Below are 22,769 nucleotides of genomic sequence, written 5' to 3'. Positions count from 1 at the left end.
CGGTGATTCTGGTGGCGCCAGACTGGCCTCACCGGTCTTGGTACGCAGACCTCGTGAATCTGGCGGTCGACGCTCCGTGGCGTCTGCCTCTTCGAGAAGATCTCCTGTCTCAGGGACCGATATTCCATCCTGCTTTACAGTCGCTGGCTTTGACGGCCTGGCTGTTGAAACCGAGGTCCTGAAGGATAGGGGTCTCTCCCCTGGGGTCATTCACACTTTGATCAACGCTAGGAAGACCTCTTCGGGGAAGGTTTACTACCATACTTGGAAGGCCTATTTTGTCTGGTGTGAGTCCAGGGGGTTTTCCCCTCGCTCATACTCGGTGTCTAGGGTGTTTCAAACGGGTGTGGACCAGCGTTTGGCGTAGGCCACGATTAAGGGTCAGATTTCTGCGCTGGCCGTTCTTTTTCAACGCCCTGTGGCGTCTAACTCCTTGGTTAGCACTTTTGTTCAAGGGGTGCGACACCTGGTCCCTCCTAGGAGGGAGCCTTTGCCTCCATGGGACTTGAACCTTGTTCTGTCCGTGTTGCAACATGCTCCTTTTGAAAAGATCAGGGAGATCTTGTTGTCCAAAAAGGTCGCCTTTTTGGTGGCGATCACTTCGGCTCGCAGAGTGTCGGAGCTGGCAGCTTTGTCCTGCCGATCTCCGTATTTGGTGCTTCACTTGGATAAGGTGGTCTTGCGACCTAACCCTTCTTTTCTTCCGAAGAGGATTACCTGAAATCGACGGAATCTTTTAGCAAGTCGGATTCTTTATTTGTCCTTCCAGAGGGACCTCGGAAGGGCATGGCGGCGTCGGCTTCTACCATCGCCAAATGGATCAGACAGACCATTGAACAGGCCTATGCTTTGAAGGGGAAAGTTCCCCCTATGCCTGTGAAGGCGCACTCTACCAGATCTCTGAGTACGTCTTGGGCCTGTCATCATCTGGCTTCTGTGGCCCAGGTGTGTAAGGCGGCGACTTGGTCGTCCGTTCACACCTTCTCAAAGTTCTACAAAGTGAATGTTCAGGCATCGGCAGATGCTTCCTTTGGCCACAAGGTTCTTAGTGCGGCAGTGCCTTAGGGTCCCATGTTTTTGGGCCCTTGGCTGTTTGGGATGTTTTTATCCCTAGGTTATTTGTTTTTCCTGGGTTGTTGCTCCTGTTGAGCAAGTTTTTCTCATGCTGCCCAGCTGGTTTCCTTCCTTTTGGTAAGGTTCCTTTTTTTCTGCTGTGGGTACTGCGTTGCCTTAGGCGCGGCTGCGTTTCCCACCCCTCATGTCTACACTGCTTTGGGACGTCCCCATAGTGACGAATATGAAGAGGCGGCGACTGTCGGAGGACGTAAGAGAAAACGGAATTTTTGTAAAATCTTACCTGTAAAATTCCTTTCGCTGAGTCCTCCGACAGTTGCCGCCCCGCCCCTCTTTTGGGGTTTATGTACTCTACTGCTATACTACTGAAACTGAGGTATGGATACAGGAAGCAGGAGGGTATTGACTGAGGGGACCACCCCCTGGGGGTGGGATATGCTAAAAGCTTTGATATTGACATATTCTGTTGCCTAGCTACTCCTACGGAGCAAAGGTCAATAACCCCATAGTGACGAATATGAAGAGGCGGCGACTGTCGGAGGACTCAGAGAAAGGAATTTTACAGGTATGATTTTACAAAAATTCCGTTTTTTCTTCTAAGGCCATCAATGAATGCACTTGGCTGCACCTAAAAGAGGATTGTACATCAATTATGTACCATACTGTATGACAATCTTAAGTCCACCTCTCAGCTGAGAATTCAACTATGTGTTTAGTTGTGTGGGAGAAACTGGCTAAGCAGTAGCTTAAAGCTGAAATCCAGGATAGTATACAAAAATTCAATCAGCCCAAAAGATGAACCCTAAAAGTATTGCGAGCTGAACACTAATGGCATATCACTAAATGACAGAATACATTAAAAACAAATAGTGCAGCGCAAAAATGTTAAAAAGTGAGCAGACATATGTAAAGCCCACAGAGTCCATTAAATCCAACACCCAGATCCAGCTGGTCAGCGCAGAGGAAAGGAATCAAGAACTCCAGGTTCCACTAAAAGCAGAACACTGCTCTCACCTCATCCAGGGACCCCTGCATTACCAGTAGGTCATAAACACTTTTCCCCTTAGATGGTATCACAGTGTATATAGCAGCAGTGATGTCAAACTCCAGTCAAGTGAGTAAGGGTAGCAGGACCTCCTAGATATCCGCTCGTACATGTATAAACATAAATAAAAAGCATGCTCGCTGGTTATGAAAATAAATGCTTATTTAGGCTACGTTTCCACTAATGCGCCTACAAAGTTGCGCGATTTCAAGTGTGACTTTGTAGTGCGACTTGTTTGCGACTACTTCTGTGGACTTCAGTGCGACTACCTTCTATGAGGGACAAGTCACACTGAAGTCGTCCAAAAGTAGTTCAAAAACCTTTTCTCAAGTCGCTGTGTCTTGAGTCGCAGCAGTTAGAGCGGTCCTAATTGAAATTAATAGGTTTTGACTTGTCGTGGGACTTGACAGGTGTCAAGACGCACAACAAGTCTCACTAGTGGAAACAAAGCCTTCTTGCAATAAAACTCCTTCTGTGTGCTTTACATATGAACTTTTCTTGAAATCATTTTGTGCTGCACTATTTGTTTTTATTGAAATCCAGGATAAGCAAATTTACTTCAGTCTCTCTTGTGTATTTCCAGTCTTTGTGCACTTTAAAATTTGTCTCTCTCCCAGCTGAGACTGCAATACTAACTTCCAGATTTTTGTTTCTTTACCTTTTCCAGCTAAATTAGTATTGTCTAACAAAGGCGGCAGACCTCAGATTCCTATTTCCAATGCCACAAAGCGGAGTTTCATGGCAAGTCCATCAACTGCCGTAGATTCTCACAGTGAAACACGAAGCTACCTGCAGCCAGAGGACACGGAGAAGTTAGTGAATTCATTTTTTCTTTTTATTTCTTCACTGCTTTTTTTGTTAGGATAAACCTGATTTCTTTAGTGAGCAGGCATGACAGCTATAGGCTTGGCCGAATTTTAGATTTACCACAAAGCCTTACACCAGGAAGGTTTTCGACTTGCAGCGCTACTTTCTAACTGAATTGACCATAACAAACCAAAAAGCTGTGTGTGACCTAAATATGACCTCAAATTATAAATGTAAATATAAATACAGCGATCAATAAATGTGAACTACTGAGCGGGTAGCCCAACACCTGGACACACAACTACTACACACGAAGAGGAGTGCTACTGTAATCAGGGAGAGGGAACTCCTCCTATGAATACAAAAGCAAGGGAAAGGAAGAAAACGGCAGACATGGGAGTAAAGCCCCATACACACACGCAGATCGTAGTCATACAAATGTTCGTCTTTTCTCCCCGGGATGTCGGTGTCTGTTGAAAAGTGCAAAGACAGCACAAGGACAGCACAAGAATTTTGTCCGCAGACTTCAGCTGACTGCAGAAGTGATGTCATGTAATGGTTAACTTTCCCTGTGTTTTTTATTTTCTGAGCATGCCCAGTCTTGCAAATCTGCGGTCTGTCGGCTGATTTCTGTACTGACAGGCAAACAATTGTCGGTTCTGGTGTCCGCAGACAAAAATTTTCATGTTTGCAAGAAAGACTCTTGTCCGCGGATTGTGTGCAGACAGCTGTCGGAGGCACCATACTAACACGCATACAATCGGCAGATCTTTCGTCCGCCGACGTTTGTATGACGACGATCTGCGTGTGTGTATGGGGCTTTAGTCACACATTTGCAAGTCACAAGCAAGTCTCAAGTCTTAACCTTCAAGTCTCAAGCAAGTCCCAAGTTACTGTGGTCGAAAAGCAAGCAAGTCAAGTCGAGTCCCTGCTAGAAGTCAAGCAAGTCAAGTCATTTATTTTGATCAAGTCAAAATACTGATCTACCCCAATTTTCACCTTTAAATCAGTTAAAAGTCAGTGGTCAGGAAAGGTTTTGTTTTATTTTCAACATTAACAAAACTGCTTAGTGCTTTTTTTCTTGGCACATTAAAGAAACCCTTTGAATGCCCAAACAGCTCAAAATCCTTCGTCCGATCATGTTTCAACACCACAGTCACTAAAAACATGTTAAGTATTTCCATTGTTAAACAGCCAGTGTCCTAAAATCAGAACTCACTGAGGTGTTTTAAGTGACTGTGGTGTCAGAAACATAACAGGCACATTAATTTTGCTTTAACACATCTTGAGAAAATGCAAATATTTAATTACTTAGTTATTGTTATTATTGTCATATGTCTCAAGTCAAAGTTAAGTCTAGTCTTTTATTAATTTTAGTCAAGCAAGTCTCAAGTCCACCACCTCTAGAAAACAGAACAGACTTCTGGTGTAGTAAAAGGATCAAAGTGCCTTTTAAAAAATAACATATTACCAGTATACAGGTGCATCCCAAAAAATTAGAATATCATCAAAAATTTATTTATTTCAGGAATTCAAAAAGTGAAACTCCTACATAGATTTGTCACACGCAGTGATATTTCTCTTACGTCCTCCGACAGTCGCCGCCTCTTCATATTCGTCACAATGGGGTAATTGACCTTTCTCCGTAGGAGTAGCTAGGCAACAGAATATGTCAATATTAAAGCTTTTAACATATCCCACCCCCAGGGGGTGGTCCCCTCAGTCAATACCCTCCTACTTCCTGTATCCATACCTCAGTTTCATTGACTAGCTGTTAGGAGTTAGCTGGCTGTTTCTGTGCTGGGGCATTTTTGTCTCAGCCTTTATCTTCTTTTTGATTTTGAGTGTTTTTCTCTCTCTTTACTTAGCTGTTACTTTTGTCAGCATTAGTTAGTTCTTCTGATGAAGAGGATCGTGCGGGCTGGGTCTCGGGCTGGCCCCCCTGGTCGCAGGTTGTGGGCCAGTGGCTTCCCAGCCTGCCATCGAGCGTTCAGTCAGGTATTTTTCCTGGCATATGTGAACGACCCATCCCTGTTCGCTGCAGGGATGCTGTGGTGAGGTGGCTACCTCACTGGACGCCATGCGGTTTCGCACCGCAGTTCTACTGCGTCCTGGCTGCGACTCTCCCTGTCCCATGTGCAGTGGCTTGATCGCTTGTGCGGGTTCCCCACGCCATTTAGAAGGTAAGTGTACTCTGTGTGGGGACCTGTCTGTTTAGTGGGTGTCAGTCTGGGACTGTGTAACCCTGCATGTCTTTCACACTGTTGGGCTCCCTGTCTGTTTTCATGCTGCTGTGGGCTGCAAGGAGGGGGGCTGTTGTACACTGTTCAGTGTTAAAACTGTGTGATTATCTTTGTGACATGCTGTATGCTTGTAGGGCATGATTTTATACATGTTGGTGCATACATGCGGCGGCCGCTGCTGTGGTCCGCCATTTTATTAATAGCTGCAGGCATATGCTGGCCATTTCTATGTGCTAGGAGCGGCGTTTTTGGCGCCAAGCGCCGCCATTTTGGCGGCGATAGCTCGGGCCACATGTCAGCGCTGCATGCTCTGCCTTTGCTAGTCCCTCACCGGCGGCCATGTTTGTGGAGCCTTCCATAGGCTTTATAGGAGCGGTCTGTGTTACATCGCTTCCTTTACCCTGAGAACAGCGATCGGTGCAGCAGCCTGAGTGGTCTCTCCAGGTTTATCTTCCTTATCCCTGTATTCCTTGCCTATGTTTTGTGTTTCTCCCTGTGGGGGTCGGTGTGTGCGGTGGGCTGCGCTCGCCGCGATATTAAAGGGACAGTACTCCTTTTTTTCCTACACACTTTTGGGGGCATGGATTCTCAGGAAAGCAAATTTCCTCCCACCTTAGTGGGGGGCCAGGGGACTGCTGCTGCTTCCCCCGAGGGGGGTGTTTTTGGCTACTGTCGTGGCTAACCTTGCTGCTCAGGTGCAGATGCTTGTGGCTGCTCAATCCACAAAACGGCCCAGGGTTTCAATTTCCTCTGATTCAGAGGGCGATGGTGATGGGGCTGCTATGGCTGGGGTCACCTTGTCGGGGTCCCGCTCGTCCGTGGACCTTGTGGGGTCTGCGGGGGAGGCAGAAGTTGAAGGGGTTGATAATTCCCCCCCTGGCTCGTCTGAAGAGCTTGCACTAATGGATGAATTGGTTGCTTCTATCAAACAAAAACTGCGTTTGCAGGATGAACCATGTCCTCCTGCCGTCCTGGCCTCTTATGGGACGCAGCGAAGACGCAAATTATCGCAGATTTTTCCTTGCACTGAGGATTTTCAGCGCGCTGTTGGTGAACAATGGCGCAATATACGGAAGCCTTCTGCTGTGCCGAGTAGGTTCAAGCTGTGTTATCCTTTCACGCCCGCTACTGATGAACGTTGGATCACGCGGTGGCAGTTTTGAATAGGTCCACTGCGATTCCTGCTGAGGATGCCCCGGTGTTCCGGGATGTCACGGACAGGAGGCTGGAGTCTCTTGCCCGCCATACTTACTCGGTTACCGGTTCCATGCTGAAAGCTATTTTTGCTTCACTTATGGCAGCTCAGGCTGTCGCGGATTGGACGCAGGTGCTCAGGCGCGTCCTGGTGGCTGACTCTGCCCCTCCGGCGACGTTGGCTATGGTGGATCAAATCCATCAGGGTGTCATGTATTTGTGTGATGCGGACTTGGATATAGTCCCGTTGGCTGCACGTGTGCACAGCGTGGCGGTGTTGTCGCGCCGCCTGATTTGGCTGAAGTGTTGGTCTGTGGACCAATCTTCTCGCATAACTTTGGCTAATCTACCCTATACGGGATCTCGCCTTTTTGGCGAACCCTTGGATACGCTGATGAAAGGGATCACGGGTGGTAAGAGCACACTCTTGCCCCAATCCCACAAGGCTGAGGTTGCTCATGGTAAGAGGCATGCTTTTTTTAGACCCCCTCAGGGGTCCTTTCGTGCTTTTCGGTCGCACTATGAGGGCAAACCATTCAGAGGTCAAGGCTCCCAAAAGAAGCCGTGGACAGGTAAGCAGAAGTCTGGCCAGTCCGGGTCCGCTGCCCATAACAATGCGGCCTGAAGGGGCACCCTCACCCAGTTCTGGGGTGGGGGGACGTTTGCTCGGTTTTCTTCAACCCTGGCTGGCCCGCGTTCGGGACAGGTGGGTGCAGGAAATCGTTCGATCTGGCTACAAGATCGAGTTTCTCTCTCGGCCGGCGAGCAGATTTTTTCCCTCAAATCTTCAGGGGGTTCTATTCCAATCTGTTCACTGTGCCCAGGAAGGAGGGCAAGGTACGTCCAATTCTGGACTTAAAAGCTCTGAACCGCTTTGTGCGGGTTCACAAGTTCCGCATGGAATCCCTGCGGTCGGTGGTGACTGCCCTGGTTCCGGGGAATTCATGGCCTCCATCGACTTGAAGGATGCGTACCTTCACATTCCTATGTTCGAGGGTCATCAGAGGTACCTTCGATTCGCCATTGCGGAGGTTCATTACCAATTTGTGGCGCTACCCTTTGGTCTCGCTTCGGCTCCACGGGTGTTCACCAAGGTGCTTGCACCGGTTCTAGCTTGTTGAGAGCCCAGGGCATCTGTCCTGGGGTATCTGGACGACATTCTGGTTCGGTCTGCGACCAGCCAGGGTCTGGTGAAAGACCTGTCCGTCACGATGCAAAACTCTACGGGAGTTTGGTTGGACGATGAACTTTCCAAAATCGACGCTGTGCCCGTTGGTTCGTCTTCCCTACCTGGGAATGATCCTGGACTCGGTCCAGGCGAAGGTCTTCCTACCGGACGACAAGCTCAGGACACTTCAGGAAGAAGTCACGTCCCTCAGGGACGTTCCGTGCTCGTCACTCCGGACGTGCATCCGATGTTTGGGATTGATGGTCTCGGCTTTCGAGGCGATTCCCTTCGCCCAGTTTCACACGCGGGGTCTACAAGCGGAGATCCTGTCCAGGTGGGAAGGGCAACCGCAATCTCTGGATCTTCAGATTTCATTGAGTCTTCGTACCAGAAGGGATCTTCTGTGGTGGCTACAGTCCCCGGCGGTGTCGGGGGGCAAGTCTTTTCGTCCTTTCTCATGGACGGTGATCACCACGGATGCCAGCCTGTCGGGCTGGGATGGTGTTCTGGGCGTTCTGTCCGCCCAGGGCACTTGGTCAGAGGAGGAATCCTCCCTTCCGATCAACATTCTGGAATTTCGAGCGATAAATCTCTGCCTTCGACGTTGGAAGGACAGGCTTCAGGGCCGTCCGGTTCGGGTGCAGACGGACAATGCCACGGCGGTGGCCTACATCAACCACCAAGGGGGCACCAGGAGTGCCCGAGCGGCTCGGGAAGTGGCCGACATTCTGTCTTGGGCCGAGACACACGTCCCGGCGATAACAGCAGTTCACATTCCGGGGGTGGAGAACGGGCAGGCGGATTATCTCAGTCGCCAGACCCTGGACCAGGGAGAATGGTCCCTCCACCCGGATGTCTTCCAGATGTGTGCGAAGTGTGGTCTTCCGGAGGTAGACCTGTTCGTGTCTCGTCTGAACAACAAGGTGGAAAGGTTCGTGACAAGGACGCGCGATCCTCGGGCAGACGCGTCGGACGCGTTGGTAGCTCCGTGGCATCAGTATCGACTGATATATGCATTTCCACCGATTCAACTGCTGTCCAGGTTCTTTCGCAGGTTGACCTCGGAACCGCACACGGTGATTCTAGTGGCACCGGACTGACCTCGCCGGTCTTGGTACGCAGACCTCGTGAATCTGGCGGTCGACGTGGTGTCCGTGGCGTCTGCCTCTTTGAGAAGATCTTCTGTCTCAAGGACCGATATTCCATCCTGCTTTACAGTCGCTGGCTCTGAGGCCCTGCTGTTGAAACCGAGGTCCTGAAGGATAGGGGTCTCTCCCCTGAGGTCATTCACACTTTGGTCAACGCGAGGAAGTCTTCCTCGGGGAAAGTCTACTACCGTACTTGGAAGGCCTATTTTGCCTGGTGTGAGTCCAGGGGGTATCCCCCTCGCTCATACTCGGTGTCTAGGGTGTTGTCTTCCTTCAAACGGGTGTGGACCAGTGTTTGGCGTTGGCTACGATCAAGGGCCAGGTTTCTGCGCTGGCCGTTCTTTTTCAACGCCCTGTGGCGTCTAACCCCTTGGTTAGCACTTTTGTTCAATGGGTGCGACATCTGGTCCCTCCTAGGTGGGTACCTTTGCCTCCATGGGACTTGAACCTTGTTCTGTCCGTGTTGCAACACGCTCCTTTTTGCACAGATCAGGAAGATTTCGTTGTCTATGTTGTCCAAGAAGGTCGCGTTTTTGGTGGCGATCACTTCGGCTCGCAGGGTGTCGGAGCTGGCAGCTTTGTCCTGCAGATCTCCGTATTTGGTCATTCACTTGGATAAGGTGGTCTTGCGACCTAACCCTTCTTTTCTTCCGAAGAGGATCTCGGAATTTCACCTTGATGAGGACATTGTCTTGCCTTCGCTCTACAAAGGAGGTGGATTTGCACTCCCTGGATGTTGTTCGGGCGATCGGGGTTTACCTGAAATCGACGGAATCTTTTAGCAAGTCGGATTTTTTATTTGTCCTTCCAGAGGGACCTCGGAAGGACATGGCGGCGTCGGCTTCTACCATCGCCAAATGGATCGGACAGACCATTGAACAGGCCTATGCTCTGAAGGGGAAAGTTCCCCCTATGCCTGTGAAGGCGCACTCTACCAGATCTCGGAGTACGTTTTGGGCCTGTCATCATCGGGCTTCTGTGGCCCAGGTGTGTAAGGCGGCGGCTTGGTCGTCCGTTCAAACCTTCTCAAAATTCTACAAAGTGGATGTTCAGGCATCGGCAGATGCTTTCTTTGGCCGCACGGTTCTTAGTGCGGCAGTACCTTAGGGTCCCTTGTTTTTGGGCCCTTGGCTGTTTGGGATGTCGTTTATCCCTAGGTTATTTGTTTTTTCCTGGGTTGTTGCTCCTGTTGAGCAAGTTTTTTTCATGCTACCCAGCTGGTTTCCTTCCTTTGGTAAGGTTCCTTTGTTTCTGCTGTGGAGACTGCGTTGCCTTAGGCGCGGCTGCGTTTCCCACCCCTCATGTTTGCACTGCTTTGGGACGTCCCCATTGTGACGAATATGAAGAGGCGGCGACTGTCGGAGGACGTAAGAGAAAACGGAATTGTTGTAAAATCTTACCTGTAAAATTCCTTTCTCTGAGTCCTCCGACAGTCACCGCCCCCGCCCCTCTTTTGGGGTTTGGTTATATACTCTACTGCTATTCTACTGAAACTGAGGTATGGATACAGGAAGTAGGAGGGTATTGACTGAGGGGACCACCCCCTGGGGGTGGGATATGTTAAAAGTTTTAATATTGACATATTCTGTTGCCTAGCTACTCCTACGGAGAAAGGTCAATTACCCCATTGTGACGAATATGAAGAGGCGGCGACTGTCGGAGGACTCAGAGAAAGTAATTTTACAGGTAAGATTTTACAAAAATCCGTTATTTCAAGCATTTCTTTCTTTTAATTTTGATCTACAGCTAGTGAAAACCCACAATTCAGTATCTTAGAAAATTAGAACATTGTGAAATAATTCAATATTGTAGACTCATGATGTCACTCTAATAAGCTAATTAACCTAAAACACCTGTAAAGGTTTCCTGAACCTTTAAATGGTCTCTGTCTGGTTCAGTAGGTTACACAATCATGGGGAAGACTGCTGACTTGACAATTGTCCAGAAGACAGTCATTGACACCCTCCACAAGGAGGGTAATTCACAAAAGATCATTGCTGGCTGTTCACAGTGCTGTATCCAAGCATATTATTGGAAAGTTGAGTGGAAGGAAAAAGTGTGGTAGAAATAAGTGCTCAAGCAACAGAGAACTGCAGCCTTGAGAGGATTGTGAAACCAAGGCCATTCAAGAATTTGGGGGAGATTCATAAGGAGTGTACTACAGGCTGGTGTCAGTGCTTCAAGAGCCGCTACACACAGACTTGTCCAGGACATTGGCTACAACTGTGGCATTCCTTGTGTCAAGCCCCACCTGAACCAGAAACAGTGTCTGAAGCATCTTATCTGGGCTAAGGTAAAAAAGGACTAGGCTGTTGCTCAGTGGTCCAAAGTTCTCTTTTTAGATGAATGTCAATTTTGCATTTCATTTGGGAATCAAGGTCCCAGAGTCTGGAGGAAGAATAGAGAGGAACAGAATCCCAAGTTGCATGAGGTGATTAGGGGGCCAACACCAGATGCTCCCCAAAGTTTATATATATATATATATATATATATATATATATATATATATATATAATTTTTTTTTTTCTCTTTTGTTCATTGATGGACACAGTTCCTGATCTTCATAACCATTGGGTTATACTGCCCCCTACAGGAGTAGGACACTAGGCAGCAAAAGTCTGGCTACGCCTATGGGCAGTCCCAGAGGGTATACTCCCTCTTTCTGCTATAGGTACTCGGTTTTTTTCTGCCTAGTCAGGAGTAATGACCTAGTTCCTTGCTGGGATCTCTGGTCCTAGCAAAATATTTTCTTTTTAGATGGAACTTTTTTTTTTTTTTTTTTCACCTGGGTTTTTCCTGTGAGATCTACAATCAACTGCCGGACTGGGCGACGGGCTTGATAATCTAGATCCAGTGGTCACCTCAGTATGGTCAGCAAGCGCACGCAGACCTCACCTCTGTGCTAGGTTGGCTGCGACATAGCCCCACTCGACGGGGGCTGGCCTGCGAGTTTTCCATTGAAAATGGCAGCAGCCATGACAGTGGAGCCCAGTGGGCGGGGTTTTCGGCAGTGAGAGCCCCTCCTTTATCCCTTGGGGCTCACTTCTGGATTCTTTAACTTCCTGATTGCCGCACCTGGAGTGCAGATTATCCTGGTGGCTGCAGGTGCCTGTTTCTGCTGGGTGATGAGTCTGGTGGGGTTCTATCCTTCTCTGCTGAAGATTGCTTGGTGCTTTGTGCCTGGTGACCGGGTGGTGCTGCCAGCGCGGTGGGGGTTGTCCCATGCAGTTCTTTACACCTTTTTTGTGTGACTCATGGAGTCTTTGAAACACATCTCCCCACCTGATCCCCTCTCTGAGGCTGCTGGGCCCTCCGGGTCCCAACCATTCATCGATGCACCAACAGCGGTCCTGGAGTCCTTTGTGTCCTGGGTGGAGGTGGCTTTCGGGCGACGGGCTAGCGAAAAGTGCCCCCGCGCCTTTCCTTGCCTCATCGGTCTCATCAGATCCTGAATCTGATTTGGGCACCGCAGACGTGGGTCTCCCTGCTGGGTCTGCAACTACACACCCGGAATTTTCCAATAGTGAGGATGATTCCTCCACATCTGCAACTGCGCACGAAAAGGTGCTGGCGGAAGCACTCGTATCTGTGCATGGGACCTTGAAGATTGTGGACTTTTGCACTCACAAGCCATCCAAAGGGGCAAAGGGGTTTCCTTTCCCTGCCTATTTTGACAAAGTTGTCGCTAAAGTGTGGGGACGACCGAAGTGTCCCCTTGGGGTTCCTACGATTTTCTAGGCGTTACCCCCATGAGGAGTCCCTTATTAAGAAGTGAACTGTTCCACCGGTGGTGGTCCCTCCGGGTTCCAGATTGAAAAAGGCAACCATGATTCCGGTTGAAGAGTCCCCGGCCTTTAGGGATCTGGCTGACAGGAAGGCAGACACACTGGCCCGCAACATGTAAACTTTGGCTGGTTCTTTGCCTCTTTGGATGTGGCTCCCCTAGTGGCTCGGCTCTCTGTTTCGGCAGTGGTCCTTCGGCGTGTCTTTTGGCTCAGATGCTGGTCTGCGGACCAGACTTCTTGAAAGGCTTTGACTGATCTTCCCTTTCAAGGAGATAGCCTGTTTGGAGCTACCCTGGAAGACATTGTAAAATGTCTCACAGGGGGAAGAGTACCTTTTTTCCGCAGGCTACGAAGGGCAAGGAACCTTGTCGTAGATGTGAGGCCTCCTTTTTGGCTCATAAGAAGTTTTTTCGTCCCTCTGGATCGACTGACAAGGTCTCGTAGCCTTTCAGGGCCCCCTCCTCCTTTTGTGATTTTATTGTATCACTTGTCCATGTGGTCTACAATATGTAGGCAAGACAATTAGGACATCGAGGGCAGGTTTTGGGGAGCATAGGCGTAACATAGAGAGAGGCTCTCTGAAATTGTGTTTCCAGACATTTCAAGAAACCTTATGACAAGAATCCCAACAATCTGCATCTTAATACCATTGAGTCGGTCTCCCGGGAGCTAACTAAATTTGAGAGATTCTAAAGACTGTTCTAGGGAGACAGTCTGGATCTTTAAGTTTGACTTTTTTCTTTCTCTAAAGGGTCTGAACGAAGAGCTAGATGCCTGCACTATTCTTTAATTTATTGATGTACATATTAAGATTATACCCTTCCTTCTGTTTTGGAGCATACATTGTTGGTCCATAGCTTATACAATTGGTTTAGGTTTGTTAGAGTGCTTGGGTCTGCTATGGGTTGCCAAGCCCATCTACTGTGGGGCCTCCTTGACCTGACCACCTGTCATATATCGTCTTTGTATTCCTACGCCTACTACTTACCTGAGATTCACTTCTACGAGGCCTAGTTTTTATGGATTTTGATTTTTCTATGCCCATATATCCTTAGACGCCTAAAGGCTTCCATGTTTTCAAAATCTCTTGGGGTTTGTTCCATTAGAATAACCACCTGGTGCTAAAGTTTGGCATACAGGTTTTTTTTTTATTTATTCAGTAACACATTTGAACTGGCATTTCTGTTATTTTTGCACATTTGATTACAATGTAACCATTCTACTTTTTATTGTTGACACCACAGAGTGGCAGCAGGCATTTGGATTGTTTTGCTTTCCTGATCACTTTGTTTCAGAGGTGTTATTCCATCACTAGTTTACCTTCCACCCAGCATGCGATCAGTCTGCCTTACCGCCCACACCCCATGCTTTGGAGCTTGTGGTCCACTGAGAGCTGTCCTTGGGATTGAGTGAGCCCAACAGGAGCCACAAAGACTTCTGGCATCCAGCCCAGCTCTTCACCTGTAAGCTGGTCACACGGTGATCCGGACACTATGGCTACTCATCCATCCTTTCCTTGTGACTGTGTTGAGTGGGCTCATGAATTATATGCTCTCTTTCACATTTTTTATTTTGTGAGTATAAAATATGTTTTTTATAAAGCTCTTTGATCCTTTTACTACACCAGAGGTCTGCACTGTTTTCTCCCTTCCCTTGCTTTTAAAATTATAGATTTATCCAGTGCCCCTTTGTGCTACTTTAACCACTTGCCGACCGCCGCACGACTATCTACGTCGGCGGTCAGCCCCTCACAGGCAAACTAACGTAGGGCTACGTTGCTTGCTTGTGAGGGTCTAGGGAGCGAGCGCGCGCCGCCGGAGGCGCGCTCCCGCGTGGTCACGGACCCCCCCCGCGCGTGTGACCAGCGGACCCGATGTCCGCCGGCCACTCGGCGATCGGCGGGGGAGAGGGAGAATGTCAGGCAGCTTGTGTAAACAAGCCACCTGTCATTCTCCTCGCTGTAAAGACACTGATCACATGGATATACTATGTAGATCCGTTGATCAGTGTCCTTACAGCTCAAGCCACAGCCAATCACAGTAGAAAGCACGCCCCTAGGGACACACACAGCCCCTCCCGCCCAAATAAAGGTAACCCCTTCACTACCAGTGTATTTTTACAGTAACAGTGCATATATATAGCACTGATTACTGTAGAAATGTCACTGGTAACCCCAAAAGTGTCAAAAATGTTAGTCAAGGGTCCGATCTGTCCGCCGCAATGTCGCAGTACCGCAAAAAAAATCGCAGATCGCCGCCATTACGGGTTAAAAAAAAAAACAACAAAAATGACAAAAATCTTTCCCTTTGTTAGTAAACGCGATAACTTTTGCGCAAACCAATCAAAATACGCTTTTTGCGATTTTTTTTTTTTACCAAACATAGGTAGCATAAAACAAATTGGCCGAAAATGTTAAAAAATATTGATTTTTACATTTTTTTTGGGGGGAATTTCATATAAAAAAAATGTGAAAAATATTGTTATTTTTGCAAAATTGACGCTCTTTTTTTGTTTATAGCGCGTGATCAAAAAATCGCACAGGTGATCAAATACCACCAAAAGAAAGCTCTGTGGGAAAAAAAGGACGCCAAATTCGTTTAGGTACAGCGTCGCACGACCGCGCAATTGTCCATTAAAGTCACGCAGTGCCGAATCGCAAAATACCCCCTGGTCGGAATGGGGGTAAAATCTTCCGGGGCTTAAGTGGTTAAGTATAGAAGTTTCCTTTCCTGCAGGATTCAGGTTAACCCCTTAATGACTGAAGGTAGTTCACATGAAGAAACTTTGGCGTGTTAGTAAATTGGGCTTTCTTTTGGTGGTAAATAGTAATGGATATCTCCTGATTTTGTATTTGATTGTCAAAGAAAAACTGGCCCAAAATAGTTAAAAAAAAAAAAAAAAAAAAAATGTTTTTTTTTTTAATTTAGCTGTATATTTCTTGCTATTACCATAACTTACCACCAAAGAAAAAACAAAAATATTTTTTCTTTCTCCTGATGATCCTAGCGATACCACATATGTGTATGTTGCTCTACCTAAAACACACCGACGCTGATAATTTCAAAAATGCTTTTTTAAAAATAAACCTAGAAATAAAATGTAGTGACGCTTGACCCGGACGCTAACCCTGGCACTGACCTAGATCTAACCGTAATCTATTTTTTTTATTTACAGCTTCATCTCCTGCATGGAGAGGAAAATACAGCATATCTTCCTCTCAATTCAGAAGAGGAGGTAAATTCAGGGGCAGGCTCACCGTGACTGATCACTGTGATAACCAATCAGGTGCTATCAAACCCATCAGGTGACCCGGAGCCAGGAGTCCTGGGTCCTGTTAATTAGTCCGAGAGCCTGGTCTCTGTGCTGGGAGCCCGCTGTGTGGTGCACTCCCAGCACAAAGCAAGGTACGCATATATGCCGCCCCATGGAAAAAAGCCCAGTCCAGTGAGGCTGCAAGTTATGTGTACCATTGACGGAACAATGTTAATATCATAAACAAGTTAATTATGATTCTGCCTACTGTAGGCAGGTTCAGTGGCTTACAAATTTGCTTCCACTTGCTGAGAGATTTCAACTTACTGCTCTGATCGTTGCTGGTTTGTAAATTAATGGAGCCTGAAATGTATCAGTGGCAGTGACATAATTCTTCAGTATCTTCTCCATTGAGTCAGAAGAGTGGATTGTATTAAAATAGTAGCAAGCACAGATGGGGTTCTCTTGCCCCCTATTAAAGGCACTACCAGATAGATGTGTATATGGGTGTTTATATGTGGCATAAGTGTGTGTGTGTGTATATATATATATATATATATATATATATATATATATATATATATATATATATATATACACACACACACACATCATTTTTTATTTTCTTTTGGCTGGCAGAGATATTAGAGAAAGCATTGCCAGCTTAACTGGTTTTGTACCGTGTCTGTCACAGATACAGCAAAGAACACGGAGCAGATAATTTTCGCCCCTTTTATTAATTAGAAGCAGCGTCTTCTCTTTTTTCTCATCTTAGTAGAGTGGTGCAGCCACTGATTAATTCCCTCATAGGTTTAAAATGGAAACATTTAAAGGATTACGGATTCAAATGGTCCAGTGCAATTAGCAGAGCCATGAACTGAACTTAAAAGAACAGGGGAAAGGGACTCCTAAATGTATTTTTGTTGGGTTTTGTTCGAATTGTGTTCTGTATCAAATGGGAATTTTAAAATTGTTCTAACCATCTCTTTGAGAAGTGTTTAGTCCAAAATACATAAAGCTGTATGAAAATATAGCAAATTACATACCCATTCCTTAGATGAGCAGTCCTCTTATAAAAAAAAAATGGCTGTAATAAGTGGGTGGATTGTCATAGGTTCCAGGCTTGCCTCTGTGTGTCTTAAAGAATAGATGGTAGAGTCACTTCTGTGGGTTTTTTGTTTGAGTTGAGCATCATACGGTGTTGAGCACTTTTTTGACTGTTTTCTGTCACAAATATATATATATATATATATATATATATATATATATATATAGTAATTTGCTATATTTCTGTACAGCTTTGTGTAGTTTACAATATATACATCACAAAGAGTTAGTTCTTACGTTTTTGGAATTCCCATATGATATGGAAGGTATTTCCTGCACAGTAGATAAACCAAAATATTTTAGTCCCTTTACCCTATCCCTTTACCTTTTTGGTTCCTGGCTCTTGATTGCACTGGTCCCCTTTTGAATGAGTAATCATTTAGATCAGGGGTGTCCAACCTGCAGCCTACTGGCTGCATGTAGCGGAACACAAAATTGTAAATTTAAAAATGTTGATTTTTTTTTTTTTGTGCGTGTTTACATTTCGAGAACATATGTGGCCAAAGAAAAAGTTGACATTGTCTCTTTAGTAGATTTTTTGAAGTTTTATCTTCCCAAAAAAAAGTCTCCCACTCTTCACAATCATGCTTTATTCATGTCATCCATTTCTAGCAGCATCTATATTTGTGATCAACTATTTTCAAGGATGAAGCACACATTGGGCAACATTAGCATCAAAATATCTGATGAGCACCTTGAGAATTCATTGAGAATTGCTACTCTATTCATCGAACCAGATATTGATGAGTTAGTTTATCAAAAAAGTGTCAAATATTGCACTCGTTTTTTTTTGCCCTCTTAATTTTATAATCGAAAATATTACAAAAAATAGTTACTCTTTTCGTTCATTGACGGACACAGCTCCTGATCTTCATAACTATTGGGTTATATTGACCCCTACAGGAGTAGGACACCAGGCAGAAAAAGAATCTGGCTATGCCTATGGGCAGTCCCAGGGGATATACTTCTTTTTTTTCTCCTGGTTTTTCCTGTGAGATCTACAATCAACTGGCGGACTGGAAAATCTAGATCCAGTGGTTACCCCAGTCTGACCAGCGAGCGTGCGCAGACCTCCGCTCCGTATTAGGCCGGCCGCGACATTGCCCCACTGGACAGGGGCTGGCGTGCGAGTTAAACACCTTGCGAGGTCGCATACGACCGGGTCTCAGCCCGAGTCGCAGTGTTCCTCCTGGGCAGCAGCCCCCCATTTTGATGGCGAGGGGTTTTGTCTGGAGCAGTTCCTGGTATGGTGAGTAGCTGGGGTGGGGGGCGTGGGCCCCTCTTTAAACGATCGGACCCCCGGGTTCCCCTCCTTCCCATCAGGCACCCACCTTATATCTGTCCCCTATCCTACCCCCCCCACATTTGCTGGGGCTGTGTGGGTGGTCTGATTCACCTCCTGGGGTGGGGGCAGAGCGCTATGGGGGCTGGGGTGGTGCATCGCTGGTGACTGGACGATCGGCTGGGCAGGGAAGTAGGCCTGCACGATATTGGAAAATAAATATATTGCGATATTTTTTTTCCAACGATATATATTGCTAGATTGAGGGACCCGTCAATCCAGGCTAAAGTCAACAAGGGATTGGGAAGGATGCTGGGAATGGAAATCATGAAGCATGATGCAGGGCACTGGGCAGGTCAGGGCTAATAATGGTACTCTCAAATCAATTACTCAGTCTCAGTGTGGAATCGATCGGATTATTCAGTGACAGTCTTTCTCACAGTAAATAAAAGCTAGAAAGATCCGCGCTTAGGATAGAAAATAAAGAACTAGGGAGATATATATATATATATATATATATATATATATATAGTTATCAATACACTCAGTGAATACAGAAATCAACACTCCATAGATTAAAGCAGAGCGATATATTAAAAACTACTGGGCAGAAGGCTGGCCATCACACACTAACCTGCTGCTGTGCTGCAAACAGGTTGCCAACAGCTCCAAGACCTATCCACTCTGCAGTGCACTCTACATGGCGGGGATGTGGATTGTGGCCCCGCCCCTGAGTTGAATTTCCCGGGGGAAGAAGTGCCCAGAGAGGCTACTGCTGCAACTACCGCTGCTCTCTCATCCCCACCAGCGCAGAAGTCCTCTCCGAGCGCTGCAGAAACCACCATTATGGAGGGGCGGACTGAGCCTCTCATGGGCAATACCCGAGCGCCCCAATGGTCAGTCTGCCCGTGTGTGGGATACACACTTGGTTCCTCCTCTAGGTTTCAGCCCTGGCATCAGTCCTCTGCCATCCCGCCTCTGGCCGGCGTCTCAGTGACGTCACACAAAGCCGTCGCTGTGAACTGTGAAGGTCCTGTCAGTATCTCTCCACTGACAGGGAAGGGCTCTGCTGTTCCAGGCTTGTACCGAGTGCAGGAGCGCACTCGGTACATATAAAGCCACATATAAAGCTGATGGTGTGTATAGTCACACGCACAGACAGTGTACTTTGCCAGGACTTCATCTGCGCCCCCCCTCCTCTTTTAAATGGTACCGCACAGGGTATCCGCCCCTTCCGCCCACCCCTTGTACCGGTCACGGCGTGATTGGTTCCCTGAATGTGCCATTGAAAAACTAGGGCGGAGAGTGAGACTCACTGAACGTGTGGGGCGGGCTGCAGCCTGTGGGATGGATGTGTGAGTTCTCCTCCGAGTCCCTTCCCCCTGCCTTTACAAAATATCGTGACCTCGGCGATATGAATATCGCCTGCGGCCGCAGAACGATAGTTGATATCATATCGACTATCGTTCAGCCCTAGCGGGAAGTGGGGGGTTGTACCTGGTGGGGGCTCCTGCCAGGGCCCTCGTCCTGCCTGGGCCTGTCCTTGAGGCCTAGGGATCCCTCCTGGGTTCCTGGAGGCCTCGTGGTAAAAAACTGTTGCTATAGAGTGTGGATGAACAAAGCGCCTTCTTGGGGTCCCCAAATGATTTTCTAGGAGTTACTCCTATGAGGAGTCCTTTCTTAAGAAGTGGACTGTTCCACCGGTGGTGGACCCTCTGGGTTCCAGATTTAACAAGGCAACCATGATTCCAGTTGAAGAGTCCCTGGCCTTTAAGGATCCGGCTGACAGGAAGGCGGGAGCTTTAGCCTGCTATATGTACACTCTGGGTGGTTCAGCACTGAGGCCGGTATTCACCATTGCCCTAGTGTGGCAAACTCTGAGTAGGCTAAGCATTTACTCCATGACCTGGAAGGAGAACAGCTCCCCCTGCCTTTGCTGAGCTGGCGGACCAGCTGGTCCAGGGGCTGCAGTTTATCTGCGATGCCTCTTTGGATGTGGCTCCCCTAGTGGCTCAGCTCTCTGTGTCGGCAGTGGTCCTTCGGCGTGTCTTTTGACTCAAAAATGCTGGTCTGACTGATCTTTCCTTTCAAGGAGATCACCTGTTTGGAGCTACCCTGGATGACATCGTAAAAGTCTCACAGGGGGAAGAGTACCTTTTCTTCTGCAAGCTGCTAAGGGCAAAGTACGTCATCGTAGATGTGAACCCTCCTTCTCGGCTTATAAGAAGTTTTTTTTCATCCCTCAGGGTCGACTGACAAGGGCTCGTAGCCTTTCAGGACCTCCTCCTGGAGGATCCAAATGAACCTGGTCTGGCAAGCCCTGAGCGGGCTTCTCCAGACCAGCAGACAGGGCTCCTTCAGCATGAAGGTGCTCCCCCACCCGTATCGGGAGTGGGGGGACGTCTTCGCTGGTTCCCGGACCCGTGGACTTTCCTGGTACAAGACAAGTGGGTCCACAAAGTCATTCGGTCTGGCTACAAGATCGAGTTTCGCTCTTGTCCCCCAGCAAGGTTGTTTCCTTCCAATTGTACCTGTCCCTGGACCGTTTACAGGGTCTGTTTTGGGGCTGTACAAGACCTGTTGCTTCACGGGTTGATTGTCCCGGTTCCGACTTGAGAAAGTTTTTTGGGGTTTTTACTCAAACCAGTTTACAGTTCCCAGGAAGGAAGGCAAGGTGCGTCCAATCCTGGACCTCAAGGCGCTGTACTGCTTTGTGCGGGTGTAGAAGTTCAGAATGGAATCCATTTGCACGGTGACATCCCTGTGTCAGTGGGATTTTCTTGTCTCTATCGACATCAAGGATGCTTACCTTCACATTCCAATATGTGCTGGTCTCCAGTGCTTCCTCTGCTTTGCCGTGAGAGAGGAGCATTATCAGTTTGTGGCGTTGCCCTTTGGTCTCGCCTCTGCTCTTTGGGTCTTCACATAAATGTTAGCCCCAGTGCTAGCTTTGTTACGCCAATAGGGTATCGCGGTACTGGGCTACTTGGATGACCTCCTTCTGCGAGTGGAGTCTCTTAATGTTTTGGTGGACAACCTGGAAATCGCCATATGAATGCTGCGGGAGTTTGGCTGGATTATGTATTTTTTCAGAAGTCTGCTCTGGTCTCGTCAACAAAGCAGGACTATCTGGGTCTGTCTCTGGAGTCGGCCTTGGCCAGAGTGCACCTTCCTCTGGACAAACCCCAGAAATTGCCAGCTGCAATTTATCTCCTTCTGCCTAGCAGATGATAATCCCTTTGGACTTGCATGCGGGTGCTGGGCCTGATGGTGTCTACCTTCGAGGTGGTTCGGTTTGCACAGTTCCATTCGAGGTCCCTACAAAGGGAGATTCTGGCCAAATGGGACAAGACTCCTCAGTCTCTGGACAATCAGATCCGACTGAGCCGGGGAACAAAGGAGTATCGGATCAGGGATCACCACGGATGCCAGCGTGTCCGGCTGGGGAGGCGTCCTCGGCAAACATTCTGCTTGGGGGATCTGGACACTGAAAGAGTCCAGACTATGGATTAATGTATTGGATCTCCCAAGAGATCAGACTGTGTCTGGACCATTGAACGGATCGTCCTCAGGGATATCCAGTGCATATTCAATCGGACAATCGGCCATGGCTTATGTCACTCACCAGGGGGGCACAAGAAGTGTCCTGGCGGCTCTGGAGGTAGCCAGCATTCTAAGGTTGGCAGAACGGTTCGTTCTAGCCCTCTCCGCTGTACACATTCCCAGGGTGGAAAACTGGCAAGCGGATTACTTCAGCTGGCAGGCGTTGGACCAAGGGGAGTGGTCCCTTCATCCAGAGGTGTTTCATCAGTTATGTCTCCAGTGGGGCATCCCCGAGGGGGATCTGTTGGCGTCTCGGCCCAACAGAAAGGTGCAGAGGTTTGTGGCTTGGTCACAGGATCCTCTGGCAGACGCAAAAGGCGCGCTGGGGGCCCTGTGGGGTCAGAATCGTCTGATTTACGCCTTCCCTCCTCTCAGGTTCTGCCAAGACTTCTATGCAGGATCGTGGCAGAAGGGAATTCTGGTCATCTTAGTGGCTCCGGACTTGCCTCGCTGGGCATGTTACGCCGATCTTGTGTGGCTGGTGGCCGACGTTCCTTGGAGGCTTCCTTTCAGGGAGGATCTGCTGTCCCAAGGACCAGTCCTCTATTCTTCTTTATAGTCGCTGGCTTTGATGGCTTGGCTGTTGAACGCCAGGTGCAGACGATAGAGGTTTATCTGGTTCAGTGATTCCTACGCTGTTAAAAGCGAGGAAATCCACGTGCGATGGTAGATCTTCCTAGAAGTAGAAGAGTTACATTGCATGGTGTGAGGCTCTCAGACTTCATCCTCGCTCGTTCTCGGTGACTCGGATCTCGACCTGCCTTCAACAGGGGGGTTGAGCAGAAATTATCCTTGAGTACCATCAAGGACCAGGTGTGGGCTTTGGTAGTCTTCCAACGAACCTTGGCCACGCACTCTCTGGTGCGTACCTTTCTTCAGGGTGTCTGACGTTTGGTTCCTCCAGTGCGGTCTCAGATGCCGCTTGGGAACTTAATTTGGTTCTTTTGGTCCTCCAGAAGCCTCCCTTTGAGAATCTTTGGCAATTCCCTTGCTTACATTGTCTCTTATTTTCATTTGAATGAAAACATTGTGTTGCCTTCCCTGTGTTTCAGGCCTAAACA

The 22,769-nt window shown here is 48.0% G+C and overlaps 1 protein-coding gene across 2 annotated transcripts in view; it reads left to right on the top strand.

Annotated features, from left to right (window-relative positions):
- The window catches only part of CAMSAP1 (calmodulin regulated spectrin associated protein 1), a 158,309-nt gene that overhangs the window by 96,689 nt on the left and 38,851 nt on the right, over window positions 1–22,769 (top strand). For both annotated transcript variants that reach the window (XM_082262891.1, XM_082262890.1), the window contains one exon: window positions 2,787–2,931. In XM_082262891.1, coding sequence (XP_082119017.1) covers window positions 2,787–2,931 — 145 coding nt within the window. The remainder of the gene's footprint in view (window positions 1–2,786; window positions 2,932–22,769) is intronic.

This window comes from Pelophylax lessonae (assembly GCF_965119305.1).
Source record: "Pelophylax lessonae genome assembly, chromosome: 7".
NCBI lineage: Eukaryota > Metazoa > Chordata > Amphibia > Anura > Ranidae > Pelophylax > Pelophylax lessonae.
The sequence above is the reverse complement of the archived record's forward strand: the minus strand, read 5'-3'. Positions and strand labels throughout refer to the sequence as shown.